The following is a 24529-nucleotide window of genomic DNA, read 5'->3' as shown; positions in this document are numbered from 1 at the left end:
ACTTACATAGAACCCGTGACTTATACCAATATATAACCAACTCTTGTTTTGTTATTTTATATACTATAGATAAAGGCATTCCTGATCAATAGCAGAGGAGAAAACTGTGCTACTTTCTTTTAGAGTATAATTCACATCTGCTTATACCAGGCAGCCTTCAATATAACTTAATATGGGTCAGCAGCTGGTCTATGTCACTAACACCGAGTTGCTAGGCTAATAAAGCTGCAAGGCGGCTTAGGGATGTAAAAGTGGATACATAAGGCCTATGAGGATCTTCTTTGGGAAATGTGGAGGATTAGTATATAGCCTTAAAGAGAGACATATCTATAGTGCTTTATAGTATGATATGCATAAGAAATACAACACATTAGGTCCAGGGTGATCTTGCTCATAGACACTTATTTAAAAAACTAGAATTGAAACGCTAACATTCACCTAGAACAACACACAAAGATGCTGAAATGTAAATTTTTATACAACAAACTCTTATTGGAATCTGCAGCTTGCTAATCTAAAGGAAGCAAGATAAATAATTATAACCAAATAAAGCATCATGAATCATTATTATTTCAAAAGGGTCTAATACTATTATGTCATTAGTGGTACAGAGTGTCTGCTATGTGAAGTCAGTGCAACCTGGGTTAGGGTGTGGGGGAGAATATATAAATCTGCAACTGAATTTACTTGCATATATAGAGCTGAGTGTTATGTGTATGACTGACAGCATGTTACATAGGTGCGATACCTCAGTGATCTCAGCGGTCTCATAAGCAATAAAGAAACTATGGTGTAGTTTACTTTACAAATATAGAACTCCATGATAACTCAATGATTGATAACTAGTCACAACTATACAATGTCCCAGGGGACTCAATAGATCTTTCTAGCTCCTACTTTACATAAATATAGAATGTCTTGCCGTCTCGGCCGCCGACAGTTCGACATTAATCAAACAAATAAGGAGCATAAAATGTGACTATTGTTACTAACAGAGTATAAAATTTAGAGCTATATTCTATATTATCCCTCTGAATTATTCAGCCCCCATGCGGTCAAAAAAGTAGTTTCAAATCATATATACAAATGGGGATTAGATGGCAGAATTAGGGTGACTCTAGGCAAGCATCACAATGCAAAATATATGGACACCCATTAAATGTTGACATAGCAATAAGATGCAGGAAAAAGGCGGTGTAGTCTACCTCTGACTATGGTATTTAAACAGCTGAGTAGTAGATTATAACAAGTTATACTAATATATACATATCACAGAGGTCAAAAGAGGCATATACTCAAGTGTAAAAATTAAAGAGATCTGTCTCACTGAATAGGGGCACAATAACAAACATGGGTGAAATTACAATCCAGCATTGCACATACTGATACTTTCTGTTATAGAGGTTTAATAAAGAGTCATATGATTATATGAAGGTCATGGATCATAGCAATATTCGTGTCCAGCAAATCTTTATGGATAAAAGTGTAAGCAGATACTGCAATGTCTGTGTCTTTATTCGGTGAGGGACTTCCAAAATCCAACAGTTAATGTTATCATACTGGAGTTCCAGAGGGCGCTCATAAATTACTCACATACGGATAGAATGTAAAGTTAAACTGCTTAACCCACTCCAGATCTCTGAAAAAATTGTGCAATAGAAATTCTTCTGCTGTATTGGGGGCTCACAAAAGCTATAATCCTGCGGGAATGGGACTTATAGTGTCTTAAACTTATGTCGTGAAGCTGTTTAGCTCTCACCACCGGCTTACTCTCAGGAGCTGTGAATGAGTAAACCCTCGATCTACGTCGGCCTGACAGTAGCATGGTTTTAGGGTTCGTGATCCGGGTGAGGGGAAGATTTGTAAGAGGCGCCCGTAGCTTCTCCAACATGACTCTCTTAACAGGCATAGGCGCATGTTGAAAATCCATCTGCAGGTCACTCTTTTCATTTGAGCGGATTGCTCCAGCATCTGTCTTTTCTCTCTCTTCCTGCCCCGTCACCGCGCCAGGGCCAGCCATACAGCGCGCACTGCCGTAGACTTTCAGATCAGGTAGTGTCACATCCGATTTCTTTCCTCTCTCCTTTAGATTTACCTCCACTAGGCTGGCTACGTTAGATCTATCTGGATCCAGAGATCTCTGCCCATGCTGCTCGGTATGGGCCACATCTGTATTTCTGTCGTGGGCCTGATCGATAAGGAGCGCGCCAAGTAGGTGTTTCTCCATGCGGTCAAAGTGATTAAGAAGCAGTCTCTCAATATCTCCTAACAATTTGATCTTGATGGCCTCCATAATAAATGCAAGAGTGGTTTTAAGTGGAAAAGGCAGTTTGAACACAACTGCTATACCCCACATGCGGGGGGGGGGGGTTGCTGATTCCTTGTAGTGAGGCCGCCGCCCCAGGTTCCAGCGGTCCAGATCTGGGTCTAGCTTTCATAAAACTCTGCAAATTTGATATTGTTGGAATCCACAGTATGTGGGCTGTTTATATTTACCAATGCTTTTGGTCTAAATTGCAGAATGGGCTCAATAACCGGCGGGTTAGGAACATCCAACTCAGAGCTCCAGATATTGCGACCTAACAAGCCGCTGCCTAGACACGCCCCCCTCCAGCCTACTTTTTATTCTTATTAACAAAGCAAATTTAAAAAGTAAATTTAAATAGAGCATATAATTTTCATCAACTATCTAAATCAGGAAGGTTTGATTCTGATTTTACTGTCCCTTTAAATAAGTGCATAACTAAACATTTTTTGGAATATTACATTTTCATGTTTTAACACCCCTTTAAGGCTATAATTGTTTTCCTGTTCACACTTTAAACATTTTCTTCTTTCATTGAGCAGGTTTTGCTACTATTATACAATTTGTTGCATGGATTGCATCTACCGTCACTATATGAAGCCAACAATTTTCTGGATAGAAAATGAACACAGCTTAAAGTTCAGTAAATCCAATATTTCATTGGCTCTCTGGCAAATCCTTTTATGTTTTTGGCTCCGGAGCCATTAATTAGTTTGTAATCTCTAATGTTTAGAGATGTGTGGGTAGAAAATGACAGATATTAACGTACTATACGAGGCTGTAGCAGAGGCAAGAAGTTGGACAGTTATTGCTGCTAATGTGAGGTCTGTAGAGTTTTATGGTGATTACCGATTTAACTACCTGTTTCATGGGAGCCAGAACCGAGGGTAAAAGTAGTTCAAGTATAGACCATTCTAAGATGAATTTGCTGTGCCAGACATAGCTGAACCCCCCCCGCAGATAAAAGTATTTAACAATAAGAACTGCGCAGTTAATTTTGATGTACCTAGTTTGTGTTTAAATGTTGTATTTTTGTGAATCAAATTATTTACAGAAAATGTTATAAATGCCCTAATTGTTATATAAAGGTGAGAGCATGGCAGTGCTTTAGTACTGGTAGGAAGAGCATTTCACAGCTGTTGAAAGCTCATGCAGTTGGAGTACCACTGTTGAAGAGTCTTAATGAGATACAGCTTAAGGTTTTTTTGTTTTTTTTTTGCCAAGCAAATTCATAAGGAACATTTAAAAAAAAAAAAAAAAAAAAAAAAATTAAAGGGACACTGAACCCACATTTTTTCTTTCGTGATTCAAATTTTCTTCGTTCTCCTGCTATCTTTATTATTCAGAACTCTGGAGAGCACTTTTTTATTGGTGGATGAATTTATCCACCAATCAGCAAGAACAACCCAGGTTGTTCACCAAAAATGGGCTGGCATCTAAACTTACATTCTTGCATTTCAAATAAAGATATCAAGAGAATGAAGTAAATTAGAAAGTTGCTTAAAATTTCATGTTCTATCTGAATCACAAAAGAAAAAAATTGGGTTCAGTGTCCCTTTAGATTTGAATGGTTCTGAATTAGAAGAGATGTCTGCACATTTTTGCTGGGTTTTCAAACAAATTTAAATACACATTTGTTGTCTTTGGGAATCAGTACTTAAACTTATTCCATTCTTTTAGGTGATATCTGAATTAGAATTTTTTTAACAGAATATATGGCAACAAGGGCTTTTTTTTTAAATGTCAAAAAACAAACATTTAGCCATTTCTAGTTCTGGCTATTTTTTGTGTTTGCGTGTAGCAATAATAAGCACCACTGCTATTTTATATGGGAGTTTACTTTTAGTTTGAATTTTCACCATTAGACCCTTTTAAAGGAATAACTTTAACAAATTGCTACTTTGTAGGAAGAAGTGGATACACCTTACAGATTATTTTATTGACTTCAATGCATATCAGCTTGGATATCAGGACACCTGCTCTGGTTAGGGCTTGGATTTATGGCTGATAACATTATTTTCTTGACTAATTTAAAAAAAAAAAACCTTCACATTATAATTCTGGTTTAAAAAATGTATTGCTTGCATATATATATTTTTAATAAAAACTTTAATTATCTTTATTTTAGTGTTGGCATTGCTTAAAGAACGGAATATCTCTGGTCTTTGAAGGTTGTGAAATACTAGGTGTATATAGGTCTAAATTCAATACATAATCATATGTATATCATTCCATCTATCGTTTTTTAGTTTTTTTTTCATATTTATCTCATTCTGTTTGCTGGTGAGCTTTTTTTGTTTTAACAGGCTTTTACATTAGATCATTAGGGGTGTTGCATCTTGAATAATGATGAATGCAGACATTATATTAAAGGGACAGTCAGGTAAAAATAAAGTCATGATTTAAATAGGTCATGTAATTTTAAACCACTTTCCAATTTACTTGTATTACCAAATTTGCCTCTAATCTGAAAGCATTTTTGGCAGTGTTTTACCACTAGAGGGTGTTAGTTCATGTGTTTTATATAGATAACATTGAGCTCAGGCACGTGAAGCTCCTAGGAGTCAGCACTGATTGGCTAAAAATGCAAGTCTGTCAAAAGAACTGAAATAAGGGGGCAGTTTGCAGAGGCATATATACAAGGTAATCACAGAGGTAAAAAGTATATTATTATAACTGTGTTGGTTATGCAAAACTGGTTAATGGGTAATAAAGGGATTATCTTTCTTTTTTTAAACAATAATTCTGGTGTTTACTGTCCCTAAATGTAAACATATTTGATATTTTCATATTTTACACTGCAAGTATCAACATTTATTACTTTGTTTTCCTTATTTGTGCACTAAAATGTACGTTTTTGTGAATTAACTTTTTTTTTTTTTTTTTTATTAATATCCCAGAGTTGGTGGTGGTGTTTTTGTTATTTGCATCATCAGTAACCGCCCAATACAGCAGCACCACTCAGTGCTCAATATTAAAAGGACATTCCGGGCAAAATTTAAATGCGCATAGATGAATTTACATCTTTGAATAGAAACATATTTGCAATATACAAGTATTGGCAAACATGTTTCTAGTAAAAGTTATCATTGTATCAGTTAACATTTTTCTCTGCATGTGCACATAAGGCATAGCTTTTAATTCTCAGAGCCCCAGAATTTTAACTACTGCAGCTGGTCAGAGCGCCTTTGGGGCCTGCATCATGTCAGTATTTAACCAATTGAGTCATTACCAGATGATACCATCGCCTTAGGCTCTCTGAGCAAATGCTGTGTTTAAAATGCTGGTGCACGGTGCATACTTAAAGGGACAGTTTACACTCATTTTCATATAACTGCATGTAATAGACACTACTATAAATAATAAGATGCACAGATACAGATATAAAAATCCAGTATCAAACTGTTTAAAAACTTACTTAGAAGCTCTCAGTTTAGCTCTGTTGAAAAGGTAGCCGGAAAGCCCACTGCAAGTGGCAAATAAGACACTCCCCCCTCCCCCTTCTTTTGCATATGAAAAGACCCTTTACACAAACAGGAGCAAGGTGGAGTAGGTATACGTTGGTATTCTCCTGAAACTTTGAGGCTCAGTTAGGAGTCTGAAAATCAGAGCATTGTAATTTAAAAATAAGCAAAACTATACATTTATTTAAAAAAAAAACACAACTTTATGGGCTATATAAATTGATCTACAAAACGTTTATGCAAAGAAAAAATGAGTGTATAATGTCCCTTTTAAATACACTTTTGAAACAGCTATAGCTTTCATTAGAAGCATTTTTGTTAATACATGTACTGTATATTACAAAAATGCTTCTATCCTAAACTGAAATGCATCCATGTGGATTTCAATGTTGGCTGGAATGTCCCTTTATGTAGAACACTTTTATTACAATAATGGGAGCATGTACAAAAGGACTATGTTTTTGGCCATAAAGCCCTTTCATGTCCCATCCATTTGAATTGGTATAGGACTGTTTATTCTAGGGTTAGTGCAGTGACCTCTCAGCCTGCACACTGACAAATGCTGCATACTTTTGGATTTGAATAGTCCTCTGTAACTGAGACACCTTGGTCTATACAGCTTTGTCGTTTTTTTAAATTTTATTTTATTGAAAAAAACAAACTGTCTACAAAAACTTTCTGAAAGTATGTAAGGGCAGTACATAGGAGAAAATAGGTGATAGTTACAGTAATTACAAGATATTTCTGTTGTCTTGCTATATAGAGTAACATATCAGCAAAGTCAAAATATTTTTAAAAGCTATATTTGAGCCAGCAGTAATAACTTATAATTTAGACTCTTTAGCTTCTGGGGATTATCCTCTATGGAAAAAATGGATGTTCATGCAATTTTTTTTAATTATTATTAAAAGGACAGTAAATACCTTGCAGTTACAAAATCTATCTGCTTTCTTATAGTATACCCTTGACTTCACCAGTTTGTACTTGTTATTGGAGTACACATTGCAAGCTGCTGTTATTTTGTTAGCAAAATATTTGTTTTTCTGTTTCTATATCTTATTGTCTCTGCTAAAGCCATTTAGGGGCAGATATGTAGCATGGCTATATTTGTAAAGCTTGCAATGTTCACTTTCATTTCTTATTTTCTATTGTGAGCCAGCTGCTGTCAGATCTATGGAATTATGCAGCGCTATAGAAATAGATTATTATAAATGGCTGTAAATATGCCTCTTGTCATTGGCTCAGCCGATTTTGTTCAGCAAACTCATAGCAGTGCATTGCTGTTCAATGTACGCACAGCATCACATAGTCATCCCCGTTATGATTTGCTGTATTGCTATTTGAATGCCTTATTTTGATATTTATTTTCAGTTCTTTCTAGAGCACCAACAGCAGTGCTATAACCATAGGTATGATACGCAAGAGAGCAGCATAATCCCTGTGTGTTAGGGTGACTCTACTGAGAGTATGTGCTTGCTATAATTTTTAATGTTATGAAATAAAGTTTGTATTTTTTACTTTTTACTCCATTGTGCAGCCTCCATCTTTCCTATTTTTTTTTATTTTTTAGCTTCTATAGGGGACAAATGGTTAGAGGACCCTGCCAAGAGTTGCTCTGTTGTAAATCCACTCTTAAGGTGATCTACAAAACAGCTAGTCTCGTAGGTTTTTACATTGTTAAGGGGGCTCAAGGAGGAAAGGAACTAAAATAAGAAAATGTTAGTGTATGTTGTATGCATCTCTGAACAATAGAGTCTTTAGGGAGCTCTTGAAACCTTAAGAACTATGAGGAGAGTCTTGTGGAGGGAGGCAAAGAGTTCCACAAAATAGGGGCCATTCTGGAGAAATTGTGGGAAAAGTGAGAGGTAAAAATAGAAGTGGTGGTCATGAATAGAGCAAAGGGGATTGGAGGGAGAGTACCTGTAGATGAGGTATTAGTTATAGGGGGGGGGGGGGCTGGGTTTAATTCTGGAGGCTAAAGGAAGCCAGTGAAGAGATTGGCAGAGAAGTGCAGTAGATGAGAAGCAACGTGTAAGGAAGATCAGCCTGACAGAGGCATTTATTATGGATTGTAAAGGAGATAGGCAGCAGCTAGGGAGACAGGATGATTGAGTTGCAATAGTCAAGGTGGGAAATGAGTAGAGTAAAATCTTAATTGTCTTGTGTGAGGAAATGGTGCATTTTGAAGATGGTTTTTAAGGTGAAAACAGCAGGAATTTTCAAAAGACTGTGGGCAGTGAAAGAAAGATCGGAGTCAAGTGTGACCTCATGACATTGGAAATATGGGGTGGGGTAATGTTATCAAGTTATAAAAAGTTGGGGGCAGAGATTTTCTAAGAAGGGGGGAAATAAGGAGCTCAGTTTTGGATAAATGTATCTTATGCTAGTGAGAGGACATCCCATGATGAAATATTAGACAGTGACATGAGTTAACAAGGAAGTGGAAAGGTCTGGTGCAGAGAGGTAGATTTGGGTGTCAATTAAAATGCCATTTGTTTAACTGTTGTCTCAAACTATATATGGATAGTTTATTGAACTGTATTTTCTCTTGTTAAGTGTATCCAGTCCACGGATCATCCATTACTTATGGGATATTAACTCCTCCCCAACAGGAAGTGCAAGAGGATTCACCCAGCAGAGCTGCTATATAGCTCCTCCCCTAACTGCCATTACCAGTCATTCTCTTGCACCCAACGAATAGATAGGATGTGTGAGAGGACTGTGGTGATTATACTTAGTTTCATACCTTCAATCAAAAGTTTGTTATTTTATAATAGCACCGGAGTGTGTTATTCCTTCTCTGGTAGAATTTGAAGAAGAATCTACCTGAGTTTTTTTATGATTTTAGCCGGAGTAGTTAAGATCATATTGCTGTTTCTCGGCCATCTGAGGAGAGGTAAACTTCAGATCAGGGGACAGCGGGCAGATTAATCTGCAAAGAGGTATGTAGCAGCTTATTTTCTGACAATGGAATTGATGAGAAAATTCTGCCATACCGATATAATGTAAACTCAGCCTTAAATGCAGTAGCAGCAACTGGTATCAGGCTGTCATGTATGTATATTTTACACTTCAGTATTCTGGGGAATGGCACTTCACTGGAATTATACTGTATGCATAAACCTTTAGCCTAATTTGCAGGGACTAGCAACAGGCTTTTTAATAACACTCAATTTATTAATGTTAAACGTTTTTTGCTGGCATGTAAAATCGTTTAATTTTCTGAGGTACTGGGTGAAAAAATGTTTTGGGCACTATTTTTTTCCACTTGGCAGTCGTTTTATTTAATTTATGACAGTTTACTGATCTCTCTCACTGTTATGTGTGAGGGGGAGGGGCCTTTTTTGGTGCTTTTGCTACGCATCAAAAAATTCAGTCAGAAGTTTATTGTCTTCCCTGCATGATCCGGTTCATCTCTACAGAACTCAGGGGTCTTTAAAACTTGTTTTGAGGGAGGTAATCACTCACAGCAGAGCTGTGAGATTGTAGTTGACTGTGATAAAAAAACGTTTATTTCTGTTTTTTTTTTTTTTTTTTTCTGCTATCAGGGTTAGTTATCCTTTGCTAATGGGAGCAATCCTTTGCTAAAATTGTGTTTTTTACAAAGATTTGATGCTATAACTTTTCAGTTTATTAATTTTCAACTGTCATAACTTTTTCTGTGCTTCTTATAGGCACAGTACGTTTTCATATTATAGTAAATTACTTGAAAAGTATTTCCAAGTTGCTAGTTTATTTGCTAGTGTGTTAAACATGTCTGATTCAGAGGAAGATATCTGTGCTATATGTGCTAAAGCCAAAGTGGAGCCCAATAGAAATTTATGTACTAACTGTATTGATGCTACTTTAAATAAAAGTCAATCTGTACAAATTGAACATATTTCACCAAACAACGAGGGGAGAGTTATGCCGACTAACTCGCCTCACGTGTCAGTACCTGCATCTCCCGCTCGGGAGGTGCGTGATATTGTAGCGCCGAGTACATCTGGGCGGCCATTACAAATCACATTACAGGATATGGCTACTGTTATGACTGAAGTTTTGGCTAAATTACCAGAACTAAGAGGTAAGCGTGATCACTCTGGGGTGAGAACAGAGTGCGCTGATAATATTAGGGCCATGTCAGACACTGCGTCACAATTTGCAGAACATGAGGACGGAGAGCTTCATTCTGCGGGTAACGGTTCTGATCCAAACAAACTGGATTCAGATATTTCAAATTTTAAATTTAAGCTGGAAAACCTCAGTGTATTACTAGGGGAGGTGTTAGCGGCTCTGAATGATTGTAACACAGTTGCAATACCAGAGAAAATGTGTAGATTGGATAAATATTTTGCGGTACCGGCGAGTACTGACGTTTTTCCTATACCTAAGAGACTTACTGAAATTGTTACTAAGGAGTGGGATAGACCCGGTGTGCCGTTCTCACCCCCTCCGATATTTAGAAAGATGTTTCCAATAGACGCCACCACACGGGACTTATGGCAAACGGTCCCTAAGGTGGAGGGAGCAGTTTCTACTTTAGCTAAGCGTACCACTATCCCGGTGGAGGATAGCTGTGCCTTTTCAGATCCAATGGATAACAAGTTAGAGGGTTACCTTAAGAAAATGTTTGTTCAACAAGGTTTTATATTGCAACCTCTTGCATGCATTGCGCCTGTCACGGCTGCAGCAGCATTTTGGTTTGAGTCTCTGGAAGAGACACTTGAATCAGCTCCATTAGATGAGATTACACACAAGCTTAAAGCCCTTAAGTTAGCTAACTCATTTATTTCAGATGCCGTAGTACATTTAACTAAACTTACGGCTAAGAATTCCGGATTCGCCATTCAGGCACGCAGAGCACTGTGGCTAAAATCCTGGTCAGCTGACGTTACTTCTAAATCTAAATTGCTTAATATACCTTTCAAAGGGCAGACCTTATTCGGGCCCGGGTTGAAAGAAATTATCGCTGACATTACAGAAGGTAAAGGCCATGCCCTGCCTCAAGACAGAGCCAAACCTAAGGCTAGACAGTCTAATTTTCGTTCCTTTCGTAATTTCAAAGCAGGAGCAGCATCAACTTCCTCTGCACCAAAACAGGAAGGAGCTGTTGCTCGCTACAGACAAGGCTGGAGACCTAACCAGTCCTGGAACAATGGCAAGCAGGCCAGGAAACCTGCTGCTGCCCCTAAGACAGCATGAATCGAGGGCCCCCGATCCGGGAACGGATCTAGTGGGGGGCAGACTTTCTCTCTTCGCCCAGGCTTGGGCAAGAGATGTCCAGGATCCCTGGGCGTTAGAGATCATATCTCAGGGATACCTTCTAGACTTCAAATTCTCTCCCCCAAGAGGGAGATTTCATCTGTCAAGGTTGTCAACAAACCAAATAAAGAAAGAGGCGTTTCTACGCTGCGTACAAGATCTTTTATTAATGGGAGTGATCCATCCGGTTCCGCGGTCGGAACAAGGACAAGGGTTTTACTCAAATCTGTTTGTGGTTCCCAAAAAAGAGGGAACTTTCAGGCCAATCTTGGATTTAAAGATCCTAAACAAATTCCTAAGAGTTCCATCGTTCAAAATGGAAACTATTCGGACAATTTTACCCATGATCCAAAAGGGTCAGTACATGACCACAGTGGATTTAAAGGATGCTTACCTTCACATACCGATTCACAAAGATCATTACCGGTATCTAAGGTTTGCCTTTCTAGACAGGCATTACCAGTTTGTAGCTCTTCCATTCGGATTGGCTACGGCTCCGAGAATCTTCACAAAGGTTCTGGGTGCTCTTCTGGCGGTACTAAGACCGCGAGGAATTGCGGTAGCTCCGTACCTAGACGACATTCTGATACAAGCTTCAAGCTTTCAAACTGCCAAGTCTCATACAGAGTTAGTACTGGCATTTCTAAGGTCGCATGGATGGAAGGTGAACGAAAAGAAGAGTTCTCTCTTTCCACTCACAAGAGTTCCCTTCTTGGGGACTCTTATAGATTCTGTAGAAATGAAGATTTACCTGACAGAAGACAGGTTAACAAAGCTTCAAAATGCATGCCGTGTCCTTCATTCCATTCAACACCCGTCAGTAGCTCAATGCATGGAGGTGATCGGCTTAATGGTAGCAGCAATGGACATAGTACCCTTTGCACGTCTACATCTCAGACCGCTGCAATTGTGTATGCTAAGTCAGTGGAATGGGGATTACTCAGACTTGTCCCCTACTCTGAATCTGGATCAAGAGACCAGAAATTCTCTTCTATGGTGGCTTTCTCGGCCACATCTGTCCAGGGGGATGCCATTCAGCAGGCCGGACTGGACAATTGTAACAGACGCCATCCTACTAGGTTGGGGCGCTGTCTGGAATTCTCTGAAGGCTCAGGGACAATGGAATCAGGAGGAGAGTCTCCTACCAATAAACTTTCTGGAATTGAGAGCAGTTCTCATTGCCCTTCTGGCTTGGCCCCAGTTAACAACTCGGGGGTTCATCAGGTTTCAGTCGGACAACATCACGACTGTAGCTTACATCAACCATCAGGGAGGGACAAGAAGCTCCCTAGCAATGATGGAAGTATCAAAGATAATTCGCTGGGCAGAGTCTCACTCTTGCCACCTGTCAGCAATCCACATCCCGGGAGTGGAGAACTGGGAGGCGGATTTCTTAAGTCGTCAGACTTTTCATCCGGGGGAGTGGGAACTTCATCCGGAGGTCTTTGCCCAAATACTTCGACGTTGGGGCAAACCAGAGATAGATCTCATGGCGTCTCGACAGAACGCCAAGCTTCCTCGTTACGGGTCCAGATCCAGGGATCCGGGAGCGGTTCTGATAGATGCTTTGACAGCACCTTGGACCTTCGGGATGGCTTATGTGTTTCCACCCTTCCCGATGCTTCCTCGATTGATTGCCAGAATCAAACAGGAGAGAGCATCAGTGATTCTAATAGCGCCTGCATGGCCACGCAGGACTTGGTATGCAGATCTAGTGGACATGTCATCCTGTCCACCTTGGTCGCTACCTCTGAAACAGGACCTTCTGATCCAGGGTCCCTTCAAACATCAAAATCTAATTTCTCTGAAGCTGACTGCTTGGAAATTGAACGCTTGATTTTATCAAAACGTGGTTTTTCTGAGTCAGTTATTGATACCTTAATACAGGCTAGGAAGCCTGTTACCAGAAAGATTTACCATAAGATATGGCGCAAATACTTATATTGGTGCGAATCCAAGAGTTACTCATGGAGTAAGGTTAGGATTCCGAGGATATTGTCTTTTCTACAAGAAGGTTTAGAAAAGGGTTTATCCGCTAGTTCCTTAAAGGGACAGATTTCAGCTCTGTCCATTCTTTTACACAAACGTCTGTCAGAAGTTCCGGACGTTCAAGCTTTTTGTCAGGCTTTAGCTAGGATCAAGCCTGTGTTTAAAACTGTTGCTCCACCATGGAGTTTGAACTTAGTTCTTAATGTTTTACAGGGGGTTCCGTTTGAACCCCTTCATTCCATTGATATCAAGTTGTTATCTTGGAAAGTTCTGTTTTTAATGGCGATTTCCTCGGCTCGAAGAGTCTCTGAGTTATCTGCCTTACTTTGTGATTCTCCTTATCTGATTTTTCATTCAGACAAGGTAGTTCTGCGTACTAAACCTGGGTTTCTACCTAAGGTGGTCACTAACAGGAATATCAATCAAGAGATTGTGGTTACATCTTTGTGTCCTAATCCTTCTTCGAAAAAGGAACGTCTGCTACACAATCTAGATGTAGTCCGTGCCCTGAAATTTTATCTACAGGCAACTAAGGATTTTCGACAAACGTCTTCCCTGTTTGTCGTTTATTCTGGTCAGAGGAGAGGTCAAAAAGCTTCGGCTACCTCTCTCTCCTTTTGGCTTCGTAGCATAATACGGTTAGCCTATGAGACTGCTGGACAGCAGCCTCCTGAAAGAATTACAGCACATTCTACTAGAGCTGTGGCTTCCACTTGGGCCTTTAAGAATGAGGCTTCTTTTGAACAGATTTGCAAGGCTGCAACTTGGTCTTCTCTTCATACTTTTTCCAAATTTTACAAATTTGACACTTTTGCTTCTTCGGAGGCTGTTTTTGGGAGAAAGGTTCTTCAGGCAGTGGTTCCTTCCGTATAAAGAGCCTGCCTGTCCCTCCCGTCATCCGTGTACTTTAGCTTTGGTATTGGTATCCCATAAGTAATGGATGATCCGTGGACTGGATACACTTAACAAGAGAAAACATAATTTATGCTTACCTGATAAATTTATTTCTCTTGTGGTGTATCCAGTCCACGGCCCGCCCTGTCACTTTAAGGCAGGTAATTTTTCCATTAAACTACAGTCACCACTGTACCCTATGGTTTTCCTTTCTCTGCATGTTTTCGGTCGAATGACTGGTAATGGCAGTTAGGGGAGGAGCTATATAGCAGCTCTGCTGGGTGAATCCTCTTGCACTTCCTGTTGGGGAGGAGTTAATATCCCATAAGTAATGGATGATCCGTGGACTGGATACACCACAAGAGAAATAAATTTATCAGGTAAGCATAAATTATGTTTTTTCTTTAAACTTGAACTTCATAAATTTACACTTATTTATCTTTGTACTTTTTAGATTACAGATTTGTCCCTACCCAACTATCTTGCGGCTTCTTCAGTTGGATTGTTTCCTACACAGCTGCTAAATTCCTATTTGGGAACAACATTGCGGACTATGGAAGATGTTATAGCAGAGCAAAGTATCAGTGGATATTTTATCTTTAGTTTACAGGTAACTATGATGGCAATTATTAAATATTTATAAATGTGTGTGCATATAAAAATATAACTTATATAAAACTGATATTTTATTATTTTTCTAATTAAAGGACATTGCACCCGGTAACATTTCCTTCTAGCCCTGTTTAACACCCCACTACCACAGTTTTGTGTGCCCTGCAGTAACTGAATGTCACTTCATACCGTATGTCACATTTTCATACAACAACCAAGCCTAGGACCTTCCTCCTTATGGTCCCTCCTCTTGATATGTTTCATTCTCCTTCAACACAAAATGTGAATCCTGACTGGTTCATTGTACAAAGTATAAGCAACCTGGCCCCACAACCTGTGGGGGAGCTAAATTGCTGATGATGATGATTATTATTATTATTCAGTTAAATCACTGTTGTTTGTACACAGTGTTAATGATACACATTTATCATGTGTGCTTCCATTGTTTATTGCTCTATTACTTTTCATGGGTACAGTAAAGAGGTAAAAACACAGCTCCACTTGTTTCTAGGTTAAATTATGCTTTTTTTGTGTAATGGCCAATTTCAAAAATGGGGAAAGCTCTTGTTTGGGTTCTGTTTACAAATGGTCAAGATATAAAGGGACATTAAAATCCTCTTGCTTTTTGTGTAAACCTTGTGCTGTGATTCATGCTTCTTACAGAGGCCAAAAAGCAGAATCTGTAACCCAGGTTATAAAAATGCTGCAAATTTCCTATGCCAGCTATTTTTTTTGCAGCTTACATAATTTGCTTTTTGGCCTCCTCTGGAGCGTGGACTACAACACAATTTTTTCAGACAAGCAAGAGCTGTTTAATAGCCCTTTAAAGGGCTCCTGAACGCCTGGACTTACAAGAAATTTTTGTTGTCTTGCTATAGATTATCAAAACAGAGTCTGCTGCACCTGTACTTAATCTAGGAATTACTATGAGAATATTCTGTACAGCTCAGATGTTGTTTTTTTCCCCCTGTCCTTATGAAATTGCAAAAGTAGTTAATACATTTAGTAAGCACAAACCATTTTACTCCTGTTACTACCTATTGGTGTAGCTAAGATCACACCATTGTATGATTCCACTGTGTCAGGTTATCCTGCTCTAACCTTGGGACAGCAGTTTGTTGTGTTGGATGAACTTTAGAATCAGCTGTTACTCAAAAGGTCACAGATTGCACATTTCTTTCTCTTATGCATTTTTATCTTTCAACCTCTGTTCTTTAACAGGTATTGCTTCAGGTTAATACCATTATCATCCATTTTTATCATTGTGAAATAACTGAATCATCAGCTTTCACAATATAATTTTTATAGTGCCCTAGGTACTCAGACAACATTGTTGCATTTTCATTATAGAATAAAGCTTTTTAAAGAGGTATTGTACACAAAAATACCGGTCATTCTTCTGAAACCTCATTAAATAAATGTTATATATATTTTATTTTTTTTACATGAAAAATCAAAACCTGTTTAAGACGTTAGTTTTTGGGAATACAATTACAATTTTTGCTTTTTTTTATTCATGTTTAGTTCACTATAATTGGCCTGTATGGTATGAAAATGGCCGGTTTATTTGTGCATATGAGAATAACCCAACATTTATTTGTTCGATCCAGTTTTACATCACTGCTTGGAAGTTTAGGAGCTTAACTGTAACTCTGATATTAAAGGGACAGTATACACCAATTTTCATATAACTGCATGTAACAGACACTACTGATATAAAAATCCAGTATAAATCAGTTTAAAAACTTACTTCAATGCTCCCAGTTTAGCACTGTTGAAAGGTTAGCTGGAACATCCATTCAAAGTGGCTGTATAGAAAAATGAGCAGACCCTTCCTCTTCATATGAAAAGACCCTTTACACAAACAGGAGCAAGCTGGAGTAGGTAGACAACAGTCTACTTCTAAAACTTTGGGGCTTGGTTAGGAGTCTGAAAATCAGTGCAATGTTATTTAACCCCTTAACGACACGAGTCGTACAGGGTACGTCGCACACAGCCTGGTCTTTAAAGACCAGCGACGTACCCTGTACGACGTTGGGGATTAAAGAGGCTGGAAGCGATCCTGATCGCTTCCAGATGCTTTACGGTTATTGCAGTGATGCCTCGATATCGAGGCATCCTGCAATAACATTTTTCCCCCATCCGATGCAGAGAGAGCCACTCTGTGGCCCTCTCTGCACCGGCATCGATGGCCGCTATCGATGGAAGATTGAAGAGAGAGGGGGGCGGGGTTGTCGGGAGCACGCACGGGGAGCGGCGGGCGTGTGCACAGGGAGGGAGCGGGTGGGAACCGCTATGCTACAGAAAAATGTGGCTTGTTAAGTGGGAGACGGGGGGGGGGGGGGGACAGCAGAAAATGTTAATTGTAAGGGATCTGGGAGGGGGTGGTGGTTTGTCTATGGGGGGGAAGCTACACTACAGAAAAAAAATGAAAAAATATAAAAAAAAAAGGCATTTTTATCTAAACTGGGTACTGGCAGACAGCTGCCAGTACCCAAGATGGCTCCCAGTAAGGTAGAGTGGGAGGGTTAGAGAGCTGGTTGGGGGCTAAGGGGGGATCCTACACCACAGCAAATGTAAATATGCTATACAATTTTTATTTTTATTTTTTTATTTTTTTAATATACCTTTTATTTTAGTACTGGCAGACTTTCTGCCAGTACTTAAGATGGCGGGGACAATTGTGGGATGGGGGAGGGAAGAGAGCTGTTGGGGAGGGATCCTGGGGTGTGATGTGTCAGGTGGGAGGCTGATCTCTACGCTAAAGCTAAAATTAACCTTGCAAGCTCCCTACAAGCTACCTAATTAACCCCTGCACTGCTGGGCATAATACATGTGTGGTGCGCAGCGGCATTTAGCAGCCCTCTAATTACCAAAAAGCAACGCCAAAGCCATATATGTCTGCTATTTCTAAACAAAGGGGATCCCAGTGAAGCATTTACAATCATTTATGCCATACTTGCAAAAGTTGTTTGTAAATAATTTTCAGTGAGAAACCTAAAATTGTGAAATATTTTACGTTTTTTTTTATTTTTTTATTATTTGATCGCATTTAGCGGTGAAATGGTAGCATGAAATATACCAAGATGGGCCTAGATCAATACTTGGGGTTGTCTACTACACTACACTAAAATTAACCCTAGACGCTCCCTACATCCTCCCTAATTAACCCCTTCACTGCTGAGCATAATACACGTGTGATGCGCAGTGGCATTTAGCGGCCTTCTAATTACCAAAAAGCAACGCCAAAGTCATATATGTCTGCTATTTCTGAACAAAGGGGATCCCAGAGAAGCATTTACTACCATTTATGACATAATTGCACAAATAGTTTGTGAAAATATTTGGGAAAAAGTGAACAATTTTTTTTTATTTGATCGCATTTGGCGGTGAAATGGTGGCATGAAATATACCAAAATGGGTCTACATCAATACTTTGGGATGTCTTCTAAAAAAAAATATAAACATGTCAATGGATATTCAGGGATTCCTGAAAGATATCAGTGTTCCAATGTAACTAGTGCTAATTTTGAAAAAAAATGGTTTGGAAATGGCAAAGTGCTACTTGTATTTATTGCCCTTTAACTTGCAAGAAAAAAAAAAAGAACATGTAAATATATTTGTATTTCTTTCATGTAATTAGCAAGAGTCCATGAGCTAGTGACGTATGAGATATACATTCCTACCAGGAGGGACAAAGTTTCCCAAACCTCAAAATGCCTACAAATACACCCCTCGCCACACCCACAAATCAGTTTTACAAACTTTGCCTCCCGTGGAGGTGGTGAAGTAAGTTTGTGCTAGATTCTTCGTTGATATGCGCTTCGCAGCAGGCTGCAGCCCGGTTTTCCTCTGTGTGCAGTGAATGTCAGAGGGATGTGAGGAGAGTATTGCCTATTTGAATTCAATGATCTCCTTCTACGGGGTCTATTTCATAGGTTCTCTGTTATCGGTCGTAGAGATTCATCTCTTACCTCCCTTTTCAGATCGACGATATACTCTTATATATACCATTACCTCTACTGATTCTCGTTTCAGTACTGGTTTGGCTTTCTACTACATGTAGATGAGTGTCTTGGGGTAAGTAAGTCTTATTTTCTGTGAAACTCTAAGCTATGGTTGGGCACTTTTATATAAAAGTTCTAAATATATGTGTTTAAACATTTATTTGCCTTGATTCAGGATGTTCAATATTCCCTATTTCAGACAGTCAGTTTCATTATTTGGGATAATGCATTTGAATATTAAATTTTTCTTACCTTAAAAAATTTGACTTTTTTCCTGTGGACTGTTAGGCTCGCGGGGGCTGAAAATGCTTCATTTTATTGCGTCATTCTTGGCGCGGACTGTTTTGGCGCAAAAAAAATTTTCTTTGTCATTTCCGGCGTCATACGTGTCACCGGAAGTTGTTTTGTATTTGCGTAATTTTTTTTACTTTTTTTGCACCAAAGATGTCGGTGTCGCCGGATGTGGCGTCATTTTTGGCGCCAAAGCATTTAGGCGCCAAATAATGTGGGCGTCTTTTTTGGCGCTAAAAAATATGGGCGTCATTGTCTCCACATTATTTAAGTCTCATTGTTTATTTGCTTCTGGTTGCTAGAAGCTTGTTCATTGGCATTCTTTCCCATTCCTGAAACTGTCATTTAAGGAATTTGATAAATTTTGCTTTATATGTTGTTTTTTCTATTACATATTGCAAGATGTCTCAGGTTGACCCTGAATCAGAAGCTACTTCTGGAAATTCGCTGCCTGATGCTGGATCTACCAAAGTTAAGTGTATTTGTTGTAAACTTGTGGTAACTGTCCCTCCAGCTGTTGTTTGTGATAAATGTCATGATAAACTTGCTAATGCAGAGAATATTTCCTTTAGTAATGTTCCATTACCTGTTGCTGTTTTTTCAACATCTAATGCTCAGGGTGTTCCTGTTAACATAAGAGATTTTGTTTCTAAATCTATTAAGAAGGCTATGTCTGTTATTCCTCCTTCCAGTAAACGTAAAAGGTCTTTTAAAACTTCTCATTTTTCAGATGAATTTTTAAATGAACATCACCATTCTGATTCTGTTTCTGATGATAATTTCTCTGGTTCAGAGGAGTCTGTTTCAGAGATTGATACTAATAAATCTTCATATTTATTTAAAATGGAATTTATTCGTTCTTTACTTAAAGAAGTCTTAATTGCATTAGAAATAGAGGAATCTGGTCCTCTTGATACTAAATCTAAACGTTTAAATACGGTTTTTAAACCTCCTGTGGTTATTCTGGAAGTTTTTCCTGTCCCTGATGCTATTTCTGAAGTAATTTCCAGGGAATGGAATAATCTGAGTAATTCTTTTACTCCTTCTAAAAGGTTTAAGAAATTGTATCCTGTGCCATCTGACAGATTAGAGTTTTGGGACAAAATCCCTAAAATTGATGGTGCTATCTCTACTCTTGCTAAACGTACTACTATTCCTACGGCAGATAGTACTTCCTTTAAGGATCCATTAGATAGGAAGATTGAATCCTTTCTAAGAAAAGCCTATTTATGTTCAGGCAATCTTCTTAGACCTGCTATATCTTTGGCAGATGTTGCTGCAGCTTCAACTTTCTGGTTAGAGGCTTTAGCACAACAAGTAACAGATCATAATTCTCAGAGCATTGTTAATCTTCTTCAACATGCTAATAACTTTATTTGTGATGCCATCTTTGATATCATTAGAGTTGATATCAGGTATATGTCTTTAGCTATTTTAGCTAGAAGAGCTTTATGGCTTAAAACTTGGAATGCTGATATGTCTTCTAAGTCAACTTTGCTTTCCCTCTCTTTCCAAGGTAATAAATTGTTTGGTTCACAGTTGGATTCTATTATTTCAACTGTTACTGGGGGGAAAGGAACTTTTTTACCGCAGGATAAAAAATCTAAAGGTAAATATAGGGCTGCTAATCGTTTTCGTTCCTTTCGTCAGAATAAGGAGCAAAAGCCCGATCCTTCCTCTACAGGAACAGTTTCTGTTTGGAAACCATCTCCGGTCTGGAATAAATCCAAACCTTTTAGAAAGCCAAAACAAGCTCCCAAGTCCACATGAAGGTGCGGCCCTCATTCCAGCCCAGCTGGTAGGGGGCAGATTACGATTTTTCAAAGAAATTTGGATCAATTCGATTCACAGTCTTTGGATTTAGAACATTGTCTCACAACTGTACAGAATAGGTTTCAAGATAAGGCCTCCTGCAAGAAGATTTTTTCTTTCTCGCGTTCCAATACATCCAGTGAAAGCTCAAGCATTTCTGAAATGTGTTTCAGATCTAGAGTTGGCTGGAGTAATTGTGCCAGTTCCAGTTCTGGAACAGGGGCTGGGTTTTTACTCAAATCTATTTATCGTGCCAAAGAAGGAGAATTCCTTCAGACCAGTTCTGGATTTAAAAATATTGAATAGTTATGTAAGGATACCAACATTCAAAATGGTAACTATAAGGACTATTCTACCTTTTGTTCAGCAAGGGCATTATATGTCCACAATAGATTTGCAGGATGCATATCTGCATATTCCGATTCATCCAGATCACTATCAGTTTCTGAGATTCTCTTTTCTAGACAAGCATTACCAATTTGTGGCTCTGCCATTCTGCCTAACAACAGCTCCAAGGATTTTTACAAAGGTTCTCGGTGCCCTTCTATCTGTAATCAGAGAACAGGGTATTGTGGTATTTCCTTATTTGGACGATATCTTGGTACTTGCTCAGTCTTCACATTTAGCAGAATCTCATACGAATCGACTTGTATCGTTTCTTCAAGAACATGGTTGGAGGATCAATTTACCAAAAAGTTCATTGATTCCTCAGACATGGGTAACCTTTTTAGGTTTCCAGATAGATTCAGTGTCCATGACTCTGTCTCTAACGGACAAAAGACGTCTGAAGTTGGTTTCAGCCTGTCGAAACCTTCAGTCTCAATCATTCCCTTCGGTAGCCTTATGCATGGAAATTCTAGGTCTTATGACTGCTGCATCGGACGCGATCCCCTTTGCTCGTTTTCACATGCGACCTCTTCAGCTCTGTATGCTGAACCAGTGGTGCAGGGATTATACAAAGATATCACAGTTAATATCTTTAAATCCGATTGTTCGACACTCTGACGTGGTGGACAGACTACCATCGTCTAGTTCAGGGGGCTTCTTTTGTTCTTCCATCCTGGACTGTGATCTCAACAGATGCGAGTTTGACAGGTTGGGGAGCTGTATGGGGGTCTCTGACAGCGCAGGGGGTTTGGAAATCTCAGGAGGCGAGATTACCAATCAACATTTTGGAACTCCGTGCGATTTTCAGAGCTCTTCAGTCGTGGCCTCTTCTGAAGAGAGAATCATTCATTTGTTTTCAGACGGACAATGTCACAACCGTGGCATATGTCAATCATCAAGGAGGGACTCACAGTCCTCTGGCCATGAAAGAAGTATTTCGAATACTTGTATGGGCGTAATCCAGCTCCTGTCTAATTTCTGCGGTTCACATCCCAGGTATAGACAATTGGGAAGTGGATTATCTCAGCCGCCAGACGTTACATCCGGGCGAATGGTCTCTTCACCCAGAAGTTTTTCTTCAGATTGTTCAAATCTGGGGACTTCCAGAAATAGATCTGATGGCTTCTCATCTAAACAAGAAGCTTCCCAGGTATCTGTCCAGATCCAGAGATCCTCAGGCGGAGGCAGTGGATGCATTGTCACTTCCTTGGAAGTATCATCCTGCCTATATCTTTCCGCCTCTAGTTCTTCTTCCAAGAGTGATCTCCAAGATTCTAAAGGAGCGTTAGTTTGTTCTGCTGGTGGCTCCAGCATGGCCTCACAGGTTTTGGTATGCGGATCTTGTTCAGATGGCTACTTGCCAACCTTGGACTCTTCCGTTAAGAACAGACCTTCTATCGCAAGGTCTTTTTTTCCATCAGGATCTCAAATCATTAAATTTGAAGGTATGGAGATTGAACGCTTGATTCTCAGTCATAGAGGCTTCTCTGACTCCGTAATTAATACTATGTTGCAGGCTCGTAAATCTGTGTCTAGGAAGATATATTATCGAGTCTGGAAGACTTACATTGCTTGGTGTTCTTCTCATCATTTTTCTTGGCATTCTTTTAGAATTCCTAGAATTTTACAGTTTCTCCAGGATGGTCTGGATAAAGGCTTGTCTGCAAGTTCCTTGAAAGGACAAATTTCTGCTCTCTCTGTGCTGTTTCACAGAAAGATTGCTAATCTTCCTGATATTCATTGTTTTGTACAGGCTTTGGTTCGTATTAAACCTGTCATTAAGTCAATTTCTCCTCCGAGTTTGAATTTGGTTTTGAGGGCTCTTCAAGCTCCTCCGTTTGAACCTATGCATTCGCTGGATATTAAATTACTTTTTTTGGAAAGTTTTGTTTCTTTTGGCCATCTCTTCTGCTAGAAGAGTTTCTGAATTATCTGCTTTTTCTTGTGAGTCTCCTTTTCTGATTTTTCATCAGGATAAGGCGGTGTTGCGAACTTCATTTAAATTTTTACCTAAGGTTGTGAATTCTAACAACATTAGTAGAGAAATTGTGTTTCATTCATTATGTCCTAATCCTAAGAATTCTAAGGAAAGATTGTTGTATTCTTTGGATGTAGTTAGAGCTTTGAAATATTATGTTGAAGCTACTAAAGATTTCTGAAAGACTTCTAGTCTATTTGTTATCTTTTCCGGTTCCAGGAAAGGCCAGAAGGCTTCTGCCGTTTCTCTGGCATCTTGGCTAAAGTCTTTGATTCATCATGCTTATGTTGAGTCGGGTAAAACTACGCCTCAAAGAATTACAGCTCATTCTACTAGCTCAGTTTCTACTTCCTGGGCGTTTAGGAATGAAGCTTCAGTTGATCAAATTTGCAAAGCAGCTACTTGGTCTTCTTTGCATACTTTTACTAAATTCTACCATTTTGATGTGTTTTCTTCTTCTGAAGCAGTTTTTGGTAGAAAAGTACTTCAGGCAGCTGTTTCAGTTTGATTCTTCTGCTTATAGTTTCAATTTGTTTCACTTTTTTGGGTTGTGGATTGTTTTTCAGCGGAATTGGCTGTCTTTATTTTATCCCTCCCTCTCTAGTGACTCTTGCGTGGAAGTTCCACATCTTGGGTATTTATATCCCATACGTCACTAGCTCATGGACTCTTGCTAATTACATGAAAGAAAACATAATTTATGTAAGAACTTACCTGATAAATTCATTTCTTTCATATTAGCAAGAGTCCATGAGGCCCACCCTTTTTATGGTGGTTATGATTTTTTTGTATAAAGCACAATTATTCCAATTCCTTATTTTTTATGCTTTCGCACTTTTTTCTTATCACCCAACTTCTTGGCTATTCATTAAACTGATTTGTGGGTGTGGTGAGGGGTGTATTTATAGGCATTTTGAGGTTTGGGAAACTTTGCCCCTCCTGGTAGGATTGTATATCCCATACGTCACTAGCTCATGGACTCTTGCTAATATGAAAGAAATGAATTTATCAGTTAAGTTCTTACATAAATTATGTTTTTTCTTTTGTGATTCAGATAGAACATGCAATTTTAAGCAACTTTCTAATTTACTCATTATCAATTTTTGTTCTCTTGCTAACTTTATATGAAAAAGAAGGCATCTAAGCTTTTTTTTCTTCTTTGGTTCAGACATCTGGACAGCACTTTTTATTGGTGGATGAATTTATCCACCAATAAGCAAGAACAACCCAGGTTGTTCACCAAAAATTGGCCGGCATCTAAACTTAAATTCTTGCATTTCAAATTAAGATACCAAGAGAATGAAGAAAATTTGATAATATGAGTAAATTAGAAAGTTGCTTAAAATGTCATGTTCTTTCTGAATCACAAAAGAAAACATTTGGGTTCAGTGTCCCTTTAAGGTAACTGAAAAGTTGATAAATTATGAATGATTACCCTATTACACTGGCGATTGTTCACCTCCCAATAATTTCAAAATTATTTATGTACTTCTAATAGTATAGACCGAAATCATTAATTTTCTGATGTAATTGGAAACTTAATTAA

At 38.8% G+C, this 24529-nt stretch overlaps 1 protein-coding gene across 1 annotated transcript in view; it reads left to right on the top strand.

Moving 5' to 3' along the window:
• The window catches only part of TMEM64 (transmembrane protein 64), a 139771-nt gene that overhangs the window by 98992 nt on the left and 16250 nt on the right, over positions 1-24529 (top strand). The window contains exon 2 of the mRNA XM_053715188.1: positions 14351-14506. Coding sequence (XP_053571163.1) covers positions 14351-14506 — 156 coding nt within the window. The remainder of the gene's footprint in view (positions 1-14350; positions 14507-24529) is intronic.

This window comes from Bombina bombina, chromosome 5 (genome assembly GCF_027579735.1).
Source record: "Bombina bombina isolate aBomBom1 chromosome 5, aBomBom1.pri, whole genome shotgun sequence".
NCBI classification, from domain to species: domain Eukaryota; kingdom Metazoa; phylum Chordata; class Amphibia; order Anura; family Bombinatoridae; genus Bombina; species Bombina bombina.
Note: the sequence above shows the minus strand (reverse complement) of the source record. Positions and strands in the feature narration are given on the sequence as shown.